At 51.3% G+C, this 21,732-nt stretch overlaps 1 protein-coding gene across 4 annotated transcripts in view; it reads right to left on the bottom strand.

Moving 5' to 3' along the window:
* Positions 1 to 21,732, bottom strand: part of CEP290 (centrosomal protein 290) — a 1,516,454-nt gene that overhangs the window by 477,200 nt on the left and 1,017,522 nt on the right. For 2 of the 4 annotated variants that reach the window (XM_085653911.1, XM_085653912.1), the window contains exon 44: positions 5,719 to 6,603. The exons of the other annotated variants lie outside the window; for them this stretch is intronic. In XM_085653911.1, coding sequence (XP_085510037.1) covers positions 5,719 to 6,603 — 885 coding nt within the window. The remainder of the gene's footprint in view (positions 1 to 5,718; positions 6,604 to 21,732) is intronic. 4 annotated transcript variants of the gene reach the window in all.

Below are 21,732 nucleotides of genomic sequence, written 5' to 3'. Positions count from 1 at the left end.
AAAGAGGAGAACCTCAGAAAGAGGGGCGGAAAGGGGATCCACAGCCTTTGCTGTGCACCATGCCACCAATTTGTTCCACCGGCAGGCGTATACCGTCTTTGTGGAGGGACGCCTGGCTGCCAGAATGATATCACAGACTTCAGGAGGCAAGTCAAATGGCATCAACTGCCGCCGCTCAATCTCCACGCATGGAGGTGGAGGCTTGACAGGTTCTTGTGGAGGACCGTCCCCTGCTGCTGCGACAGAAGATCCTCCCGAAGGGGCAGACGTATCGGAGGATCGGTCAACATACTGAGTAGCTCGGGATACCAGTACCTTCGTGCCCAATCCGGAGCCACCAAGATGACTTGGGACCGGTCGCGCCTGATCTTCTTCAGCACTCTGGGCAGAAGTGGTATAGGCGGAAAGGCGTACAACAGACCGCAACTCCACTCGCGACGAAAAGCGTCGCCGAGCGAGTGCCGCCTTGGAAATTCCAACGCGCAGAACTGCTGACATTGCGCGTTCTCGTCGGTGGCGAATAGATCTAACCAAGGCTCTCCCCACTGCTGAAAGAGACCTTGCGCCACCTCGGAGTTCAGACGCCATTCGTGATCCATCATGCACCGAAGGCTGAGTTCGTCTGCTCTGGCGTTCAGAGAGCCCGCCAGATGTTGAACCACCAGGGTGATGCCCTGGTGTTCCAGCCATGTCCAGAGGCGCAGAGCCTCCTGATAAAGGGTCCACGACCGCACCCCGCCCTGTTTGTTGCAATACCACATGGCGGTGGTGTTGTCCGTGAACACCTGCACGACACTTCCCCGGACAGAGGGAAGGAAGGCTTTCAGTGCAAGTCGGATCGCTCTCAGCTCCAACAAGGTGATGTGGAGGCGAGACTCCGCCGGAGACCAGAGGCCTCTGATCTCCGCCTCTCCCATATGGCCACCCCATCCCAGGAGGGACGCATCCGTCACTACGACATGCTCCGGTAGGGGTAGGGAGAGGCTCTTGCCCATGACCCAATCGCGGTCCGTGAGCCACCACTGCAACTGCTGTGCAGTGCCCTCCGAGATCAAGACATGGTCGGACAGGTTGCCGTGATGCTGGGCCCACTGAAACTTCAGGTCCCACTGCAGAGCCCGCATGCGCCGCCTGGCGTGATGCACTAGTAGGATGCAGGAGGCCATCAGCCCCAGAAGCCGCAACACTAGCCTGACCGAAACCCAGGATAGAGGCCGAAAGATGGGAATCAGGGCCTGTATATCCCGGACCCGCTGTTCCGGGGGATGAACCCGGAACTGCGCCGAATCGAGAACAGCTCCGATGAAAAGGAGCTTCTGAGAGGGGCTCAGGTGTGACTTCGGCACGTTGATGGAAAACCCCAGCAAATGCCGCGGGAGCTCCAGCTGTACCCTTCGACGTCGAATTCCTCGACGTCGACGACGTCTGCGTCACCATCGGCAAGCGTGGGGTATGGCGTTCTGGCCTCGACGGCGGTCTCGAAGCCGATCGCGGCGACCTCGACGTCGATATCCTCTTCTCCGGCACCCGACATCGACTGGATGACCTGGACGTCTGCCTTGCACGGCGTCGACTGGGTGACTTCGACGGCGACCTCTCTCGACGTCGACTCTTCGACCTCTCACGACGTCGACTGGGCGACTTCGACGTCGACCTCTCACGACGTCGAGTGGGCGACTTCGACCTCTCATGGCGTCGAATTGTGGATCTCGACGTCTACCTTCCTCTCGACGTCGACCTTCTATGTCGCCGAGTGGGGGTATCCCTCGACGGCGACCTGCCCACTTACGGCGGAACGTACGTCACCGCATCTCGCGACGCCGACCCCCTTGAGGGTGGCGGAGAGTGTCTCGACGTCGACGGAAGCCTCAACGTCGACGGAGACAGTCCAGACCTCCCCGGACTAGCAGCCTTCGAGCCCGAAGGGCTGCGCCTCGACGCCGACTTACTTTTGCGCGGCGGAGATCGATGGGGAGATGAATCCCTTGACGCCGAAGTTGTCTTCTGCCTTTTCGGCGGCCTCTTCGACGTCGATGACGAATCCCTAGGACTCTTGGTCTTTCTGGAGCCAGGAGAGCTGGTGTGTCGCCGTTCTTGCGATTGCGTAGCTGAAGAAGGTGGTCTTGATGAAGAAGGATCGCCTTCACGATGGCTTCTGCCCTTCTCCAGCTGTGCCTGTAGTCTAATGCGCTCTCTATCCCTCAGAGTGCGCTTGGAGAACTTCTGGCAGTGAGGACACCGGTCAGGATCGTGTTTAGATGGTAAACACGCAATACACACCGAGTGTGGATCTGCCAGTGCCATCTTGTTGCCACAAGAAGGGCATTTTCAAAATAAAGGAGGCATTCGGACTGGAAAAAAATCGAGATTTTACTGGAAACCAGCAGAATCAGCCCCCAGAACTCAGAAAACGTCAAAAAATGCTTGAAAAATCTGTAATTTCCAAAATTTCAGTCAAAAACTGAAGAGCTCAAGCTCCAGGATCCTCACAGAAGGAGCCGGAAAAAAGAACTGGCCCAACTGCCACCTGTAATGCATCATGGGAGCAGGTGGTCTCATGCAGGTCTTAAAGGCACGGTCCCCCTACTCTAATGCCTTAAAGGCAAGGTGTCAGTTTTCTTTGTTTCTTGATACTCTGCTGCAGCCTACTGGCGAATGCTTACAATTACAAGTTGCTTTATGACAATAAAGCAGTGCTGTGTTATAATTTGCCTGATGCTTCCTTTTTTCCTTACGGGTTAGGGGGCACTACTATGCAAACATATGTAATTTACAGCATTGCCATGTTTTGAACATTTTTAGGCTGCATGTATAGGTTTTCACATATGTATATATATATATATGTATATATATGTATTTTCTATATGCTCCGGGATCCCGCACATGGGCGGGGATTATTCATAGATTATGACTTTGATGAGTATCCCCTGGATGAGAACCACCCGGACCCTCGGCCGAGTCGCGCGACCGGCGAGGGGAGTCCGAAGAGCGGCGTCGCCTCTTGGACTTCTTGGAGTGCCTCGACTTACCCGAAGACTTCGAGCCAGACGAGTGACGATGTCGAGCGCGGCTCCGCAACCGATCCTTGGACCTCCTCCTGGACCGGGATCGAGAGCGGCACGGAGCCGAGTGGCGAAGCTCGAGAAGCTTGCGGGACCGCTCCCACCTAGCTTTCGAGGTCAGGGCCATACAATCGGAGCACAACGCCGCGTCGTGGTCGAGGCCCAAGCAGTACAGGCACCGGCGGTGATGATCGGTCACCGACATCAGTCGGTGACGGTCGTCGCAGGCCTTGAAACCAGGCATCCTACCGGCACCAGAGTCGAGAAGTGACCAAAAAGAGTCAAAAAAGTTAGTCAAAAATGGACTAAAGGGGTAGCCCTCCCAGATCGGCGCTTACTGGCGCGGAAAAAAGAAGAACTGACGTCAGCGCGCGAGGGCGGCGTCTAAGTACTCCGACGACTTCATTCCGGCGCACGACGCCGACGACGGACGCGGAGCCGCAGACGACGCCTAGCGACGCGCAAGGGGTATTGCTGACGAAAAATCTTCCGGATCCAGTTTGACGCCTGGGGATATTCTAAGGTGAGGAATCTAACTAACGTGTTTCTTTCAGGTATGTGGTGGTGCAAAGCATGTGCACAGCTGTGCGGTAGTGATACTGTATCTCAGTATGATGGGTTAAGCATAAGATCTGGAAGTGGCGTTTGTCGAGGTAGAGTCAAAGCCAGCTTGGAGTTGGATAGAATGATAGGTTGGAGGTACTTCTCCTGCTATGAGGTTGCTAATGGGCCCTGGGGATTCAGGTACATCGAAAGCATGGATGGAATCGGCTCCTCGTTGGAATAGGAGCGAAACTGAAAGGCACAGTGAAGCCGTTGCAATTTCTCTGAAGAGTGGTAGAAAGGGGCAGAGTGCTGCTTGGACTTACTGTGTTTTTTCTTAGGCTTGCCTGAAGACTTCCACTGTGAGGAAGATCAGCCTTGTGAATGACTTTGAGAGCAAGACAGGGAATGGGTCTGCATTCTCAAATTCAACTTGCAGCAGGACCTGCACAGAGCCTTCAGTTGCATCGCCACATTGCACTTCACTTTGCGATCTCGGATGGTCTTCAGTTTTATCTTAGGGCAGTCGTCACTGGCATAACTAGTGGGAATCTATCACAGACATCTGTTTGAGACACTATTTACAAGGGTTTAAGCCTGGAATCTTAGTGGGTGACATACTTGAACACTGGAAATGTTTTTGGATTGAAAAATCCTCTTTACAGAAGAAAAAGAAAGAACAGAGTGCTGGATCTGCTTCTAATGTGCGGAAAGAAAGGACTGTTGTCAGTGCGTATGGGTGGTGCCTGTATGCGCTCCCGTTCACCACTTCTGGAGTGGAACGGTCCTGACGCAGAATCACTTAGCGCCACCTACTGGCATGCAGGAGCACTGATGTTTGAGTTTTTTGGATCCAGTCTTGCATCTGTGGAAGAATCTTCGGTTAGAAGTATCCATCAGAACAAACTTTTTGTGTCTTTAAAGGATTCTAGAAAAAAAATATTTTAACCCCTTCCCTGCTCATGACGGAGCCGCTCCGTCATGAGCCACGGTTGCCGTGTGCTCATGACGGAACGGTTCCGTCATGTTACGGCCGTTGGCGGCCGCTCCGCCTACGCGGCGCTGTTTCCCCGCCTGTGCGGGGGGACAACGCAAATGGGCGGAGTCATGACGGAACCGTTCCGTCATGAGCACAGCTCAACCGTGCCTCATGACGGAGCGGCTCCGTCATGAGCACAGCGCCACCGCGCTGCCCCCCCGCATCCCCCAGCAACGCGGCGGAATTCCCGCCGCGGTGAAAGGGTTAAAAGGTTGCATAATAACCCAGTTTGGGGACTATTCAGAGGTTAAAAATGACTAGAAAGCCTATTATTAAAGTCTTTCTTTGTTTAAAATACGGCCCTCATACAGAGGTGAGCTAATTATAGACTGGGAGTGCCTATATGTCTCCCTCAGGTTTCCACTACAGATAACTCTGCAAAAAAGTGGATTCCGTCAAGCATCAGTGAATAATGCATCTCTTGGATTTTCATCAACTGGGCATTCAGAACAGTGTAGAAGACTTTTTTTTCTTAACAGTGTACTGTTCACAAAACACTTATTTTTGGATTTCGAATACAGAGTTACTGTCAACACCTCAGTGGAACAAGGACATCACATTATGAACTGCTACCTCTATAGCTACAGGTAGCGTTTCTGAATTTCATTTATTTCTATGGGAGCCTTATGTCACAGATATCTGTTAGAATATGCTCCATCGTCCAATTATCATATGAACATCTTTCACCTAACAAATGCCCACCACTGTATAGTCCAATAAATGGCCACATACTTTTGGAATGAAAGGGCCAGACAGGAGAGCACAAGAAGCAAACATAAAAAACAAGGAAACAGTAGGAATATGGGCATAGATGGAAAAATAAAATGTACAGGTGTGTGAGGAGGAAGCTGAGCATTAGGGTAGGGTCCATGAATTCTATTCTATAGTAGTTTACTGAATAATGACTATTTAGCTATTCAAAGTCACTACCAGGGGGATCTATTGTAAATAGCTGACACACTGCCAAACCTGACACTTTTGCATGGGTGCGGTTTCAGGTTTCGCCCTCAATGTACCACTTTCACGATGAGACGATGTGTCTTCTTCGAAGTAATGGTCGGTACTGTTGCTCACCTTTATATCATCTCTGCATACTGATTGCTGAACAGCTGACTGTGTTTTGTCAGAATGACTGCTGCTACCTTTCCTGTTGCCTGAAGATGCAGCTGCACCACTTTTACACATGCTCATTTTCTTTTCTTCCACCTCTTCGTAAGCTTCCCTCATATCACCATCCTCTGGCCGGTCTGCTTCATCAATACCAGTATTAAAAAAATCTTCCCCTGTATTGGTGTTTGCCTGACCGTTCTTTATCTCTTCGGATATTGCATCAGTTTTATCTTCCCCAATAGCAATGAACTCCAGTGCTGAACCTGGCTCTGGACTAATATGAAGGGTGCTGTTTTGATTCAGAAGGGTAGTGTCTGAATTTGGAGTTACTATTAAACCTGAATGAAGCGTGCCATTGCCTGGTCCATGGGATACAACTATGCTCTCAGGAACGGATGCATCCACCAGTGCTGGAGATGCTGTTGTACTCGCTTGAAATGATGTTTCTTCAGGTTCTATGGTAGGCTTCATGCTGTTAGCCAGAGATGCATCTGAAGGCTCTGGAGTATTGGTTTGACTTAAAGAAAATGGGGTATCTCCATCTTCTCCTTTCGTACTTTTAAATGAGGACACACCTCCAAGTACTGGAGTTAATTCAATACCTTCAACCGGTAACGATTCTATGGTTAAATGATTCTTCTCTGTATCGACTTCCAGAAATGTCAGTTGACTACTATCAAAAATTTGCATTTCAGTTTTCTCATTGCTACTTGTTTCATTAAGAATTGTTTCTTTATTTTCTTTACTTTGCCTGCTTCTTTTCTTATTCGAAAATATAGAATGCTTTGGCTTGCCGTCAAGGCTAGCAGAAGAAGCAAATGTCAACGAAGTCAGGTCATCTAGGTCACTCTGTGGAAAGTAGCAAAAAGTAATGAAGACAATAAAGGAAAGAAATGCAGAAGATAATGAAGAATAAAAAGGAAAGAAATAAAAATATAAAAACATGTAACTAAAATAACTTCACATTATTAACTAGTGAGAACATTTTTAGTTTAAATGCTTAGATTGATGGTAGAGTGAACGGAGATTCTGCATGGGTCTTTCAAAGTACAATTTGTGTTTTAGAAAAAATAAGATTTTCATTTACTTTGAGCAGTAAAACAATGAGTGATTACAAATCACGGCTGTACAACAGGACATGACACATTTTGACTGACAACAAATAACTAAATGTGATTTAGCAAAAAACAATGATCACCCAATCGTCATGCTATGGTCATGACAGGTATTCTTGAAATGTCCAATCCAAAGAAATCAGATTTTTCTATTCACCCTAGTGTGATGTCTAATACATTTGTAAGTAATTACCTCAAACATTGCACAACAAACTGTAATGATTTGATAAAATGGTGTGTCACTACATAACTGCAAGACAGTTGTCTCATCACCTTCAAACACATGACTTACTATACTTCGTATAAATTTAGATAACCCATTCATCTAATACTGACGGACAAGTTACCGGTAATGCCGCTAACGCCTTATCTGGTAAAGACATAATCTAGCCGCAGATTCCTTATCTTAGAATATCCCAGGCGCCATGCTGGATCCGGAAGATTTTTCTTGAGCAATACCCTTGCACGCATGTAGGTGGCGACGGTTGGCTCCGCATGACGTTGTTCCCGTCATCCGCACTGGAAGTGAAGTTCGCGTCATGAATTTAGTCGCCACCTCTGCATGCTGACGTCAGTTACTTTTCCCGACTTTCCACGCCAGGAGTGGGGACCCATGAAGTGCACTGACAGTGTTGTGTTTAGAATAACTAGGGCCCTGAAAGGGATCAGCCCTGGCCCTAAAAAGCTGTCCGCAGCACAGGGAGGATAGGTGGGCCGGTAAGAAATCTGCAGCTAGATTATATTTCTATCAGAGAAGGTATTATTGAAGGTAAGTTAACTGTCCATCAGATAGAGAAATCTAGCTGCAGAATCCTTACCTTAGAATAGATATCCCAGCAATACCATCCCTGGAGGATGGACTGGGGACAAGGTTAGATGCCAAATAGGCCATCCCTGCGGACTTGACTGTCCAGGAAGTAGTGCTTAGTGAACGTGTGCAGTGACGCCCACGTTGCTGCCAGACAATTGTCAAGGACTGGAACACCACATTCCAATGCTGTGGTCGCAGCCTTAGCTCTAGTGGAATGAGCTCTTAAGCCTTCAGGAGGCTGCATCTTGCCCAGAGCATAGCAAATTTTGATGCAGAGGACGACCCATTGCAAGATAGTCCTCTTCTAAACCGCACAACCTTTCTTTGATCCAACGTACCCCACAGAGAGTTTGTTGTCCACCCGGAACTCTTTAGGGTGGTCAAGGTAGAATGACAATGTTCTTTTTGGGTCCAGACGGAGTCGCTCCTCCTCTTTAAAGGGATGCGGGGAGCATAGAAAGTGGGCAAGGTGACTGATTGTCCCACATTGAATGGAGTGACCACTTCGGGTAAGAAAGTGACCCTAGTGTGACGCATCAACTTTTCAGGGAAGATGGTGAGGTAAAGAGGCTTGGATGATAGAGCCTGCAATTCGCTCATCCTCCTGGCAGAAGTTATTGCAACTAAAAAGGCTTTTTCATCAAAAGCAGCCCGAGGGGACAGGTGTGCAGAGGTTTGAACGGAGCGCACATCAGGAAGGTAAGAACCAAATTAAGGTCTCACTGAGGCATGATGAATGGGGCAGGTGGGAACATATGTACAAACTTCTTAAGAAATCTGTTAACAATAGGGAATCTAAATAAATAGGGTTGGTCTGGCAGGCTTAAGAAGGCAAACAAGGCCGAAAGGTACCCTTTAGAGTGCCCAGAGCAGAGCCCAGCTTGGCAAGGGTCAAAATAAATAGAAGGACTTGCGAGATGGAAGCAGGAAGAGCATCAATAGACCTTTCTGTACAATATTTCACAGATTTCTGCCAACAGCAGGCGTACACGGTGTTGGTAGAGGGACACCTGGCTGCCAACATCACATCACAAACTTCGGGAGGAAGGTCGAATGCTGTCAACTGCTGCAGCTCAATCTCCATGCATGAGGGTGCAGAGTTGGACCCTCCCCTACTGCTGCGACAGATGATTTTCCCGAAGGGGCAGGCTGATCGGAGGATCGATGCTCAGGACGAGAAGCTTGGGATAACAGACTCTCCATGCCCAATCCTGAGCCACAAGAATGACTTGGGCCCGGTTGCTCCTGATCTTCTTGAGCACCCTGGGCAGGAGTGTTATTGGCATAAAGGCATACAGGAGGCCTGAGCTCCACTCGAGACGAAAAGTGTCACCGAACGAGCGCCACCTTGGAAACTCCAGTGTGCAAAATTGCTGACATTGCGCGTTCTCTGTGGAAGCAAACAGATCTAACCAAGGCTCTCCTGACTTCTGAAAGAAAGCTTGCGCCACATCCAGATGGAGACACCATCTGTGATCCGCTAGGCATTGATGGCTGAGATTGCCTGCCCTGGCATTCAAAGAATCTGCCAGGTGGTGAATCAAAAGGAACATGCCCTGCTGTTCCAGCCATGTCCAGAGACGCAGGGCCTCCTGACAAAGGGACAAGGACCCCACCCCTCCCTGTTTGTTTCAGTACCACATGGCGGTACTGTTGTCCGTTAACACCTGAACCAGCTTTCCCTAGATGGGAGGGAGAAAATCTTTCAATGCCAAGCGAATTGCTCGGAGTTCCAACAAGTTAATTTGGAGTGCAGATTCCACTGGAGACCAGAGTCCTCTGCTCTCCACCTCTCCCAGATGGCTGCCCCATCCCAAGAGTGACGCATCTGTCACTACTGTGTGATCTGGTTGGGGGTGGGAGAGGGAGCTCTCTCTGACCACATCGCAGTTGATCAGCCACCACTGTAGGTCTTGAGCAGTTCCCTCTAAGATCTTGACTACGTTGGAGAGATTCCCCTGATGCTGCGTACACTGGAACTTCAGGTCCCACTGCACATTTAGCATATGCTATCTGACATGTGACACTAGCAGGATGCAGGAGGCCATAAGGCCCAGCAGTCTCAGTCATTCGCACCGAAATCCAGGATAGAGGCTGAAAAATCTGTAGCCTGAATATCCTCGACCCATCGCTCGAGAGAATAGGCCCAAAACCACACTGTGTCCAGAATCGCTCCAATGAAAGGGAGAGTATGAGAGGGAGTCAGATGTGACTTTGGCACATTGATAGTGAACCCTAGCAATTCGTTGTAGGCCAGAGTTGGGAGAGGACAGTCTGGGGCGAGCTCGCTTTCAACAGCTAGTAGTCCAGATAGGGGAAGATTGGCACCCCTGATCTGCGCAGATGAGCTGCGACCACCAGCATTACCTTGGTGAACACCAAAGAGGCGCTAGTAAGGTCAAAAGGGAGCACTGTGAACTGAACGTGCTTGTGGCCAACCGTTAACTGTAGGTAGCACCGATGGGCAGGCAGGACGGGAATGTGAAAATAGGTGTCCTGTAAGTCCAACGCCATCAACCAGTCTCCAGGGTCTAAAGCAGACAAGACATGAGCCAGAGTGAGCATTTTTAAATTTCCTTTTTTGAGATCTGGAATAAGATGAAGGCCCTTGTCCTTCTTCAGGATCAGAAAGTAGTAAGAATAGCAACAACAGCTGACTTCCAGTGCCGGAAACCTCTGTACGGCTCCCTTGGCCAAGAAAGTCCTGATTTCTTCCTGAAGCAAGTTCAGGTAGTCCTCAGTCAGCTGGTCGTAAGTCTGAGGCATGGAGGTAGGGGTAGTCTCAATGGGGAGGGAGTCGCCCCTTCGGACTATCTGAAAAACCCACTTATCTGATGTGATGTTTGGCCAGTGGTGAAGGTGATGGCTGATCCTGCCACCAACCAGCTGCTCATGATGTTGAATGGCCAGACTAGGAAGTTTCAGAGCCTGCAGGTGGAGGAGTGGACTGACTGGACCTCTGGCCTCCTGACTCACAGGGTCAAAAGGAGCTGCGCCCACGGCCGTGCAACAGTTGCTGAAATTGCGTGGTCGAGTGGGTGGGATATGGCTGGCATGGCTGAAAGCCTCTTCCATGGCCACCAAAGGAGCGAAAAGCTGACAGGGGATGGATGGGCGCCGAGAGGCCCAAGGACTTGGCCGTAGCCCAGCGAGTCCATAAAGCACTCCAGAGCCATGCCTGCCTGGTCTCAGAAGAGACAGATGCCATCAAATGGCATGACCATAAAGGAAGCCTGGATATCCCTAGAAAAGCCAGAAGTTCTGAGTCAGGCGTGGTGTCGAACGGCCACCGTCAATGACATTATTCTGCGCAGCGTGTCAGTGGTGTCAAGCCCACAATGAACTTTGCAGCATCTCTCCTGACTGATTCCGCTTGGGAGAGAATGGCCTGGGCCTCCTCCGGGACCTGTGGCAGCACCTGCCCAACCGTTTACCACATGGAGAGGGCGTAATAGTCCAGTAGGCATGCAACATCATCGACCGTTATGCAAGGCTAGCGGAAGAAAAAAATCTTCATGCCCCAACTATCCAGTTTCTTGGATTCCCTGACCGGGGATGTGGAGGGAAATACACCCTGTGAGGTAGAGGCACTGACCACCAAACATTCAGGATAGGGTGATTGGGAAGGAGTTTCAGGTCGCCTGGAGCACAGCGATGACAGCAAGCAACTGTCCTATTCACAGGGGCCCCCGTGCAGGGCTTGAACCAGGTTCCCATAAGAACTCAGTCTAGTCTTGGTTGGAAGGCAGGAGGAGTTCCGAGGAGGAGACACCTGACTGTAGAACCTCTGTCAAGATGTTCGAATTGACTTCCACCGAAGGGAGCTGAAGATCCAGGATCTTGGCTGCCTTTCTCACCACCATAGCATATGAAGCTCCCTCCTCCATAGCTATGGTAGGGGGAGAAAGCAGGCCAGAATCTGGAGAGGTTTCCAGGCCACTGGCCTCACCCAATTCCTCATACCAGTCCAGTTCATGCTCAGGGTGTTCTAGTAAAGGCTCCAGCGACCCCTCCCAATCATCCTCTATTACTAGCCCATCAAAAGAAGGATGAAGAATCGACCTAGGACCCAAATGTGCCTTTGGCGCCGGAATCGTCCTAGATATACACTGATCCGGGTCCCTGGGGATGAGAATGGGACTGGCACCGGCAGTGTCTTGCCGTGGAGGTCAGGGAAGGTTGCAGGGGAACAGGCCTGCGCTAGCCCGGATCCGCCACCGGATCCATTGAGGGGCATCGGCGAAGGGGCCAGAGCCACCAGCACAGAACCCTATGGAGCCCCTCCTGAGCGTCCAGGGCCCAGCGGCATGCCGGGAGGGTCAGGTCTCTCAAATATGAGGCTCATGGTGTAGGAGGCTGGCTTAGTATATGGTGCACACTTATCTAAGTGAAGCACCTTGCACTAATTTAGGCAACCCTAATCCCGATTTTAGTGGTCTTAGACCACCATAGAAAGCTTTCTGAGTGGTAGCTGTGGAGAGCAGCCTTCACGCTTATCCAGAAGGAGTATTAAGAAGCTTGTTTTATGAGATCTAATCATATAGTGTAGGTTAAATGAAAAAGAACCATACAGTGAATATATAAAAATATGCCTATTTATTACACAACACTAACACATTGTTATGTCTCCTACCTGGCGATAACACAAATACACAACAATACTTCAATTGCAAATAACTGGGCGGGTGTCGCTCTGGGACCTGCAAAAGGCAGGAAAGCAAAGAGGCAACCCAGGCACAGGTTCCACAGAACGAGGCCTAGGACGTCGAGGCTGCTCTGTCACATGGAGATGTTGAAGTACGCTTCGACTTCTTGTGCTTCTGATGCCTCTTACTTGACTGGTTCGATGAATTCGAGTGGGACGACAAGGACTTAGGACTCCCGGAGCAGTGCCGGGAACTGCTCCTCTACCGGGAACGAGACCTCTGGGGCAAATGGCATAGAGTCGAACGCCGGGCCGCAAGCAGATGTAGGGACTGCTACCTTAAAGCCTTAGGAGCCATAGCCCGGCAGTTGGAGCACAACTTCGACTTGTGGTCACTCTCCAGGCACCATAGACAAACTAAGTGTGGATCCGTCACCGGCATGGCGCGATGGCTGGCAAGGCACGGTTTGAATCCAGAAATCTTCTTCGACACAGAGGAAAAACCTACACACCAAACATTTTACAAAAAATTTCGAAAAAGGCCTGTCAAAAAGTGGCAGAGGGTATCTCCCTTCTTGGATCTACGCTAGCTGGCAAAGAAATAAAAGAACTGACGTCAGGGTGCCGAGGTGGCACCTATATAGGTAATGCAGATGTCACTTCCAGCACGGATGATGCCACAGAGAGCTGACTGACAGCACCTACCAGCGAGCAAGGGTATTGCATGAGTAAAAGTCTTCTGGATCCAGCCTGACACTTGGGATATTCTAGAGTAAGGAATCAGCAGCTAGATGTCTCTATGAGATAGAGTTTCTCAATATACTTGTTTATATAACCATAAAGAGAACATAGCACAAATGGAAAATGTGAGAGAATTTCTAAAAATATTGCCCAAAGAAGCAGTGTACTCGACATGAGAACAATTAAAACATACTGAAATGTCATGTGAATATGACAAAGCTCAGTAAGTTCCTTGGATTTTCATGATTACTTGAGAAAACAGTTTTGGCACGGATATAATAATAATATAATATGAATTCAACAACACAAATAGAAAACATACACTTCAGTGTCTTGTGACAAACAATGAACAATATAGCTACATACTTCGAGATTCTTTTCCTGTTATGTGAAACCAACCAAAGCCATAACCCTCTGGTTGGAGGTCTGCTGGCGTGTATTTTTCCCAGAGAGACAACTTGATTGAAGATCACCTTTCCAACTTCTAATATGTTTAAGGAACACATCCACTCCCCCAACTGCACCATGTTGCTGGGGCCAGCAGATCATATTTTTGCACAAGTGGATTGTAGTCTGGAACCTTGATACCACCCTCGCTTTTCGAAAACATGCGAAGACAAAGAGCTAAAGTGTAAGAGTGAGAGAGAGGATGGCACAGTGGAAAACAAACAAACTTTCAAAGATGTTCTGTTGGAGGGCCGGAGGATGTCATGTGGGCACAAACTGACTGCAAGCAACAGGAAACATGACTCATTCTCCTTATTTTTTAAGAGAGCAGTTTTGGTTCAATTTGCAGAGACCTGAGCTCTCCCAGTGACGGTATCTGTATACCGCTATTGGAAAACAAATGATTGATGCATCAGTTTCAAAACCGCTGGAGGATTCTGAAGAATACCATTGGGGAGAATAGTGATACAGATTAAGGTTGTTTAATTTTGAAATGGGCATGGAAATGAGGAAATCAGTTTGCTTAGCTACAAAGCAGGGGAGTGTTTCTATGTTGATCATTTTTAAGGAACATGGAAGAGAGCAATACACTGAGTGCGCTGTCCAAACCGACCGCCAAATATTAAAATACATGACTTCATCATACCATACCAGCTGTTCTAGTCCCATGCGAAGCATGGAAACCATAACCTAAATTTAAAGTTCAATTCCCCTGATTTAAAAAGTGAAATAGACAAATATCATCTAGTAGGCATCTGTTCAACACTTTCCCTCCTCTGGTGAATTTGAGAGTACAGCATGAACAAAAAGAGAAAGACCATGCAAAACACCAAGGGGACAGGGTCACAAGGACAGACACATATTCTATCTCCCCTAGGCAGAGACAAGGACTGGTTAAGGTGAAAACTGTGCAAAAATATAAACAACACATAAACATACAAATATATATTTATTAATTTTGAACACAGAAAAACCATATAACACACAAAACGAGACCACATCATCCAGACAAGCATACTTTACACATTCCTTGCCACATTTGATCTTCAAAATTTTAAAATGTATAGGAATTCATGATCTTATGATGTGTGGAGGAAAGTGCTGTGAAAAATATTGGTCTAATTTTATAGAATTTTATTCTGGGTTGTGTGGTCTGGTTTTGAAAGTTATGAATTTTATGTGATTAAAATCAACAAATATATTTTATATTTGTATGTGTTGCATATATTTTTGCACAGTTTACACTTTAACTAGTCGTTGTCTCTGCCTACGGGAGGTCCATTGTGTTCCTGAACTTGAGAGTACACTAAAATCAATTATGGATAGTTGGACACTGCTCAAGTTTTGACTTGATGGTTTATCTAATTAAACTTGTAATGCAGGTGTACAAGTTACTTACCTTCGGTAACGATGTATCTGGTAGAGGCGATTCTAGCCGCAGATTCCTTAATGTAGAATTATCCCCAGGCGTGAGACTGGACCCGGAAAACTTTCTTTGCCCCAGCATCTCTGCACGCGGTACCACGCGACTCCGCCCTGACGTCGTCCGCGGGCGTGACATCAGCGAGGTCACATAAGCCTCACCCCGGCAGCTGACATCAGTTTTCTTCGGAGAACTTTTCCGCGCCACAATGCAGAGCCATCACAAACAAAACTGGAGAGTATGGGAACAGTGTGCGAAAAATCAGTGAAACAGAAAAGAGAGAAACGAAAGGTGAGGAACAGCACCAGTTGGAAAAGTGCCAAGCACTAAGGTACAAAAGGCCATAGCGGTGAAATCCATTGCAGTGAAAGAGCAGAGCACCGCTCTGAGGAACACCCTTGCAAGCTAAGGCGACATCCTCCCTGGAGGCAGAAGCATGTGTAAAACGCGAGAGAGAGAGGAGAAAAGAGAGAGAAAGAGAGAGATAGAGAGAGAAAGAGAGAGAAAGAGAGAGAAAGAGAGAGAGAGAGAGAGACAAGCCACCCGGAGTAAGGCGAGTGCAGAAAACCAAACTAAAGGTCCTCGAAGAACGGGGAGGAAGGGCGGGCCGTGAAGGAATCTGCGGCTAGAATCGTCTCTAACAGATACATCGTTACCGAAGGTAAGTAACTTGTACATCTGACAGAGACTACTAGCCAAAGATTCCTTAACGTAGAATAGATACCCTAGCCATACCCAGAGGGGAGGAGGGCCTGCGAGAGAACCTCCCCAGGAGGAAGAAACACAGGGCCACAGCAGGGGACGTGTCACGGGGACAAGAAGGGCGGCCCAGCCCCCATCAAGCAGGAGTAAGCAAGAACAAGGCGAAGGGAAGACCAGGAGACCCCAAGCCCATTTAAGGTACAACGGCCACAAACCCTCGTAGGGACAGACAGCCGCAGAGGAGCAACCAGGAGGAAAAGAACGACCCCAACTCCAGGGAGAAGAGGCAGAACTGGAGGAAGAGCGGGCCGTAGGAAAACACACAGCGACAGAGGACAGCTGAACAGGCATCAGCCGCAAGGAAGCAGGCAAGGCAGGAACGGCTCCACAGCCAAGAAACGCAGGCATAAGAAGACAGGCACAGGTGCGCAAAGCCCCAGCAGAACAAGAGGCAGGGGCACAAGGGAACACAATAAGGGCCACGGCAGTGGACCAGAACGAGCAGGCATGCGCAGCCGGCAGCTGACAGCACCATGGAGCAGAGCATACAGAACGAGCCAGGCGCAGGCCAAGGGCAGAGGCCAGGGAAAGTCAGATCAAGCCCCAAAGGAGGATCGTTCAATAGACACACACGACCCACGAAGAGAAGTGGGACTAGCCCGAAGAGAAAAAGGGAGAGACACGGAGGACGGACCCAAGCCGTCGCACAAGTTACTACTTGTGTAACGATATATCTGTAAGAGACATTAGTTAGTGATAGATTCCTTAACTTAGAATATTCCCCAGGCGTCAGGCTGGATCCGGAAAGTTTCTGCTTAGCAGTACCCCTGCGCGCCAGTAGGTGGCACCGTGCGTCTCCGCGCCCGTCACTGACGTCGTACGCACCGGGATGACGTCACGGAGGCTACTTAGGCGTCTCCCATGCGCGCTGACGTCAGTTCTGTACACAACTTTCCGTGCCAAAACGCAGAGCCATGCGAGAAACTGACCTTTGGTGTATAAAACTAGGGCCCTAAAAGGGGATGACCTTAACCCTAGTAATCAGTTAGCAGAACGGGGAGGATGGGTGGGGCGGTAAGGAATCTATCACTAACTAATGTCTCTAACAGATATATCGTTACACAAGAAGTAACTTGTGCATCTGAAAGAGACACGTTAGTGATAGATTCCTTACCTTAGAATAGATACCCCAGCAATACCAACCCCGGTGGTGGGTCTGCGAACAAGATTACACCAGAAAGTCACGGAGCACAGAACGGCCAAAGAAGCCATCTCTCTGGACCGGACTGTCAAGGCAGTAGTGCTTGGTAAACGTGTGCAGCGAGGCCCACGTAGCTGCCTGACAAATATCCTGCAAGGGGACACCGCATCCCAAGGCAGTAGTGGCTGCAGTTGCCCTGGTCGAATGGGCACGCAATCCCACAGGAGTCTCCTTCTTGGCCAAGGAGTAACAGGCTTTGATGCACAGAACAACCCACCGGGAGATGGTCCGTTTGTGCACCGCCCGACCTCTTTTGGCACCCACGTAGCCAACAAAGAGCTGATCATCCACCCAGAACTGCTGTGTACGCTTCAGATAGAATGCGAGCGCACGTTTTGGGTCCAGACGGTGGAGCCGCTCCTCTTCCCTTGAAGCATGCGGAAGCGGAAAAAAGGTGGGCAAAGTTATGGTCTGCCCGATGTGGAAGGGCGTGACAACCTTTGGCAAGAAAGAAGGACGTGTCCTCAGAACCACCTTGTCTGGATGACAGGAAAGGAGGTTTGGAAGAAAGAGCCTGGAGCTCACTCACTCTCCTAGCAGAGGTGATAGCTACCAGGAAAGCCGTCTTGAGAGAAGGAAGACGTAAGGGACAGTTATGAAGGGGCTCAAAGGGAGCACACATCAGAAAAGTCAAGACAAGATTCAAGTCCCACTGAGGCATTATGAAGGGCACAGGTGGGAACGTATGCGTAATGCTGGGGACTTGAAAAGAGTCGGCTGATATGGAAGCCGTAGAAAGGCAGAGATGGCCGAAAGATAACCTTTAACAGTGCCCAGAGCAGAGCCCTGCTGGGCCAAAGAGAGAAGGAACAGAAGAACCCCAGAAAGAGGGGCAGAAAGGGGATCCACAGTCTTAGCTGTGCACCATGCCACAAATCTGTTCCACCTACAGGCATACACCGTTTTAGTGGAGGGACGCCTGGCGGCCAGGATGACATCACAGACTTCGGGAGGAAGATCGAAAGGTGTAAACTGTCGTCGCTCAATCTCCAAGCATGGAGGTGGAGGCTGGACAGGTTCGGGTGGAGGACTGACCCCTGCTGCTACGACAGAAGATCCTCCCGAAGAGGCAGATGGATCGGAGAGCGATGCTCATACTGAGTAGCTCGGGATAACATACTCTTCGAGCCCAGTCTGGAGCCACAAGAATAACTTGGGCCTGGTCGCGCCGAATCTTCTTCAGCACTCTGGGCAGAAGTAGTATTGGCGGAAAGGCGTACAACAGACAGCAGCTCCACTCGAGACGAAAAGCGTCTCCGAGCGAGTGCCGCCTTGGAAATTCCAACGCGCAGAACTGATGACATAGCGCGTTCTCTTCGGTGGCGAACAGATCTAACCAAGGCTCTCCCCATCGCAGAAAGAGACCTTCCGCCACGCCCAAGTTCAGACGTCACTCGTGATCCACCATGCACCGGCGGCTGAGTTCGTCCGCCCTGGCGTTCAGAAACCTGCTAGGTGTTGAACCACCAAGGTAATGCCTTGATTTACCAGCCATGTCAAGAGGCGCAGAGCCTCCTGACATAGGGTCCACGACCCCACCCGCCCTGTTTGTTGCAATACCACATGGCGGTGGTTTTGTTCGTAAACACCTGCACTACACTTCCCCGGACAGAGGGAAGGAATGCCTTTAGTACAAGCCGGATCGTCCACACCTCCAGAAGGTTGATATGGAGCCGGGACTCCGTCGGAGACCAGAGGCCTCTGATCTCTGCCACTCCCATGTGGCCTCCCCAACCCAGGAGGGACGCATCCGTCACTACTGTGTGCTCAGGTTGGGGAAGGGAGAGGGATCTGCAACTGACCCAATCGCGGATCGCCCGCAGCTCCAGAAGGTTGACATGGAGCCGGGACTCCGTCGGAGACCAGAGGCCTCTGATCTCTGCCACTCCCATGTGGCCTCCCCAACCCAGGAGGGACGCATCCGTCACTACTGTGTGCTCAGGTTGGGGAAGGGAGAGGGATCTGCCACTGACCCAATCGCGATCCGTGACCCACCCCTGCAACTGTCGTGCAGCGCCCTCCGAGATCTGGACGAGATCGGACAGGTTGCCCTGATGCTGTGCCCACTGTAACTTCAGGTCCCACTGCAGAGGCCGCATCTGGCATGCGGCACCAGCAGGATGCAGGAGGCCATCAGGCCCAGAAGCCGGAGGGTCATCCTGACTGAAACCCGGGATAGAGGCTGAAAGAGCGGAACCATAGCCTGAATATCCCAGACTCGCTGTTCGGGACGATAAACCCGAAACAGCGTCGAATACAGAACTGCTCTGATGAAAGGGAGCTTCTGAGAGGGACTCTGGTGCGACTTCGGCACATTGATGGACAACCCCTCGAGATGCAGGAGGTCGGCCGTAGCCTGGAGGTGGGAGGTGGGAGACAACTGCCTGGGGCGAACCCGCCTTCAACAGCCAGTCGTTGAGGTAGGGGAAGACTGACACCCCTGACCTGTGCAGATGAGCTGCGACCACCGGCATCACTTTCGTGAACACATGAGGGGCGCTGGAAAAGCCGAAGGGAAGCACGGAAAACTGAAAATGCTCCTGGCCTACCGTGAATCGCAGGTAACGCCGGTGGGCCAGCAGGACGGGAATGTGAAAATAAGCGTCCTGAAAGTCCAACGCTACCATCCAGTCTCCAGGGTCCAGGGCAGACAGGACCTGAGCCAGAGTCAGCATCTTGAACTTCTCCTTCCGGAGGAAGCGATTGACGTCCCGGAGGTCCAAGATGGGGCACAAGCCCCCCTTGTCCTTCTTGGGGACCAGAAAGTAGTGGGAATAGCAACCACTCCCTACTTCCTGATCAGGAACGTACTCGATGGCCCCCTTGGCCAGGAGGGCCGTGACTTCCTGACAGAGAAGAGGCAAATGATCCCCCGACATGCGGTGGTACTGAGGTGGCATGGCTGGAGGGGAGGACAGAAAAGGGAGCGAGTAACCTTGGCAGCTTATCTGCAGCACCCACTTGTCAGAAGTGATACTGCGCCAGCGGTGGAGGTGGTGACGGACCCTACCTCCAACCGGCGTGGGGTGCCCCCTGAAGCTCGGATTAGGAAGGCTTGGAGGTGGAAGCAGCGGGTGCGGAGGTGGACTGCCCCGCCTGCTGGTTACCAGACCTGCCCCTGCGGAAGCCACGTCCTCGGCCACGCTGAGGCGGGTTCTGCACAGGCTTTACGGAGGAGCGCGTCTGGGCGCCTTTACCCTGGCCACGAAAGGAGCGAAACCCAGGCGTGGCAGGGCTCTTAGTGGAAAGACCCAAAGACTTAGCCGTTGCCCGTGAATCCTTAAAGCTCTCCAGGGCACTGTCTGCCTTGTCGCCAAAGAGGCGAGAGCCATCAAAGGGCATGTCCATGAGCGAGCTCTGGACATCAAGCGAGAACCTGGTAGACCGCAACCAGTCATGACGCCGCAACGCCACAGTCGTGGAAATTGCCCTGCCCAAGGAATCAGCCGTGTCCAGACCACACCTGATGACAAACTTCGCCGCATCCTTGCCCTCCGCAATCGCATGGGAAAGGACGGCCTGGACCTCTTCAGAACACTGAGGCAGAACCTCTGTTACCATAACCCACACGGCGTGGGAGTAACGGCCCAACAAGCAGGCGGTATTAACCGACCGCAACCCCAAGCTGGCCGAGGAGAACAACCGCTTGCCATATTGGTCCAGCTTCTTAGATTCCTTATCTGGCGGAGCCGTGGGATAGGCACTCTGCGACGTCAAGGCCTGAATGACCAGGCTCTCAGGCGTGGGTTGAGTGGTCAAGAAGGCAGGGTCACCAGGTGCCGGGCGATGATGCCTAGCGAAGTTCTTATCCACCGGTGCCCCCGAGGCTGGCCGCAACCAAGTGCCCAAGAGGACTTCGGTAAGGGCCTCATTGAAAGAGAGCAGCGGCTCCGACGACGTAGACACCATCTGGAGCACCTCCGTAAGGAGACTGGTCTTAAGGGCCACCGTAGGGAGGTCGAGATGGAGAGCCTCCGCAGCTTGACGCAGCACCATAGTGTAGGAAGCGCCCTCCTCCATAGTAGGCGGAGGGGAGGCAAACCCCGGGTCAGAAGACACATCAAGTTCACCCGCATCTTGAAGGTCATCCACCCAATCCTGCTCAGAGTCACACTGCTGCGCAAGGGGGTCCTCGGAGCCGTCCCAGTCCTCATCCGGCTCAGGGGTAGAAGGAGCCGGCGGCGGCGGCAGGACCGGAGCCGGAGAGGGGGCCGGCAGCGCTGGGAGAGGTGCCGGCAGGGGCCGATCCGGAACCGCATCCCAATGAGAATCCCAGGTCGGAACTAAATGGTCCGAGAACCGGGGCGGGATAAACGGCACCCAGTGCAGCGCCTGTGGTGGAGCCAGGGGCAGCGCCGGGGCTGGAGCCAGCGGTGCTGCACCTTATGGTGCCGGGGCCGGAGCTGCAGGCGCTGGATCCAGTGGCTCCGGGGCCACTGGGACCAGAGCCGCATGCGCAGGATCCAGTGGCTCCGGGGCCGGAGCCAGAGGAGGTGCCGCCGGCAGGAGCCCGAGGCCTAAACAGGCGGTCCATGGCAGCAAGAAACTCTTGCATCTGTTCGGGAGTCGCCGACGGACCCGGGAATGGCGGGTAGGCCGCGGGACTCCCAGGCTCTGGAGGAGCCACAGGGGCGGAGCCTCTGTCCCCCTCATCCGCCTCCGGGGAGCGACGGGGGGACGTCAGAGAGCGAACACACTTCTTCAACTTCTTCTTATGGCATTGCTTACAGGAATCTGAAGGTGAAGAATTAGAGTCCGAGGAGCGACGGCTCCGGTCCCGCGAACGGCCCCTAGACCCGGAGCGGCGGTGAGAGGAGTGCCGGACCTCCCGCA

The sequence above is a fragment of the Triturus cristatus genome, chromosome 4_1, assembly GCF_964204655.1.
Source record: "Triturus cristatus chromosome 4_1, aTriCri1.1, whole genome shotgun sequence".
Classification (NCBI taxonomy): Eukaryota; Metazoa; Chordata; class Amphibia; order Caudata; family Salamandridae; genus Triturus; species Triturus cristatus.
The sequence above is the reverse complement of the archived record's forward strand: the minus strand, read 5'-3'. Positions and strand labels throughout refer to the sequence as shown.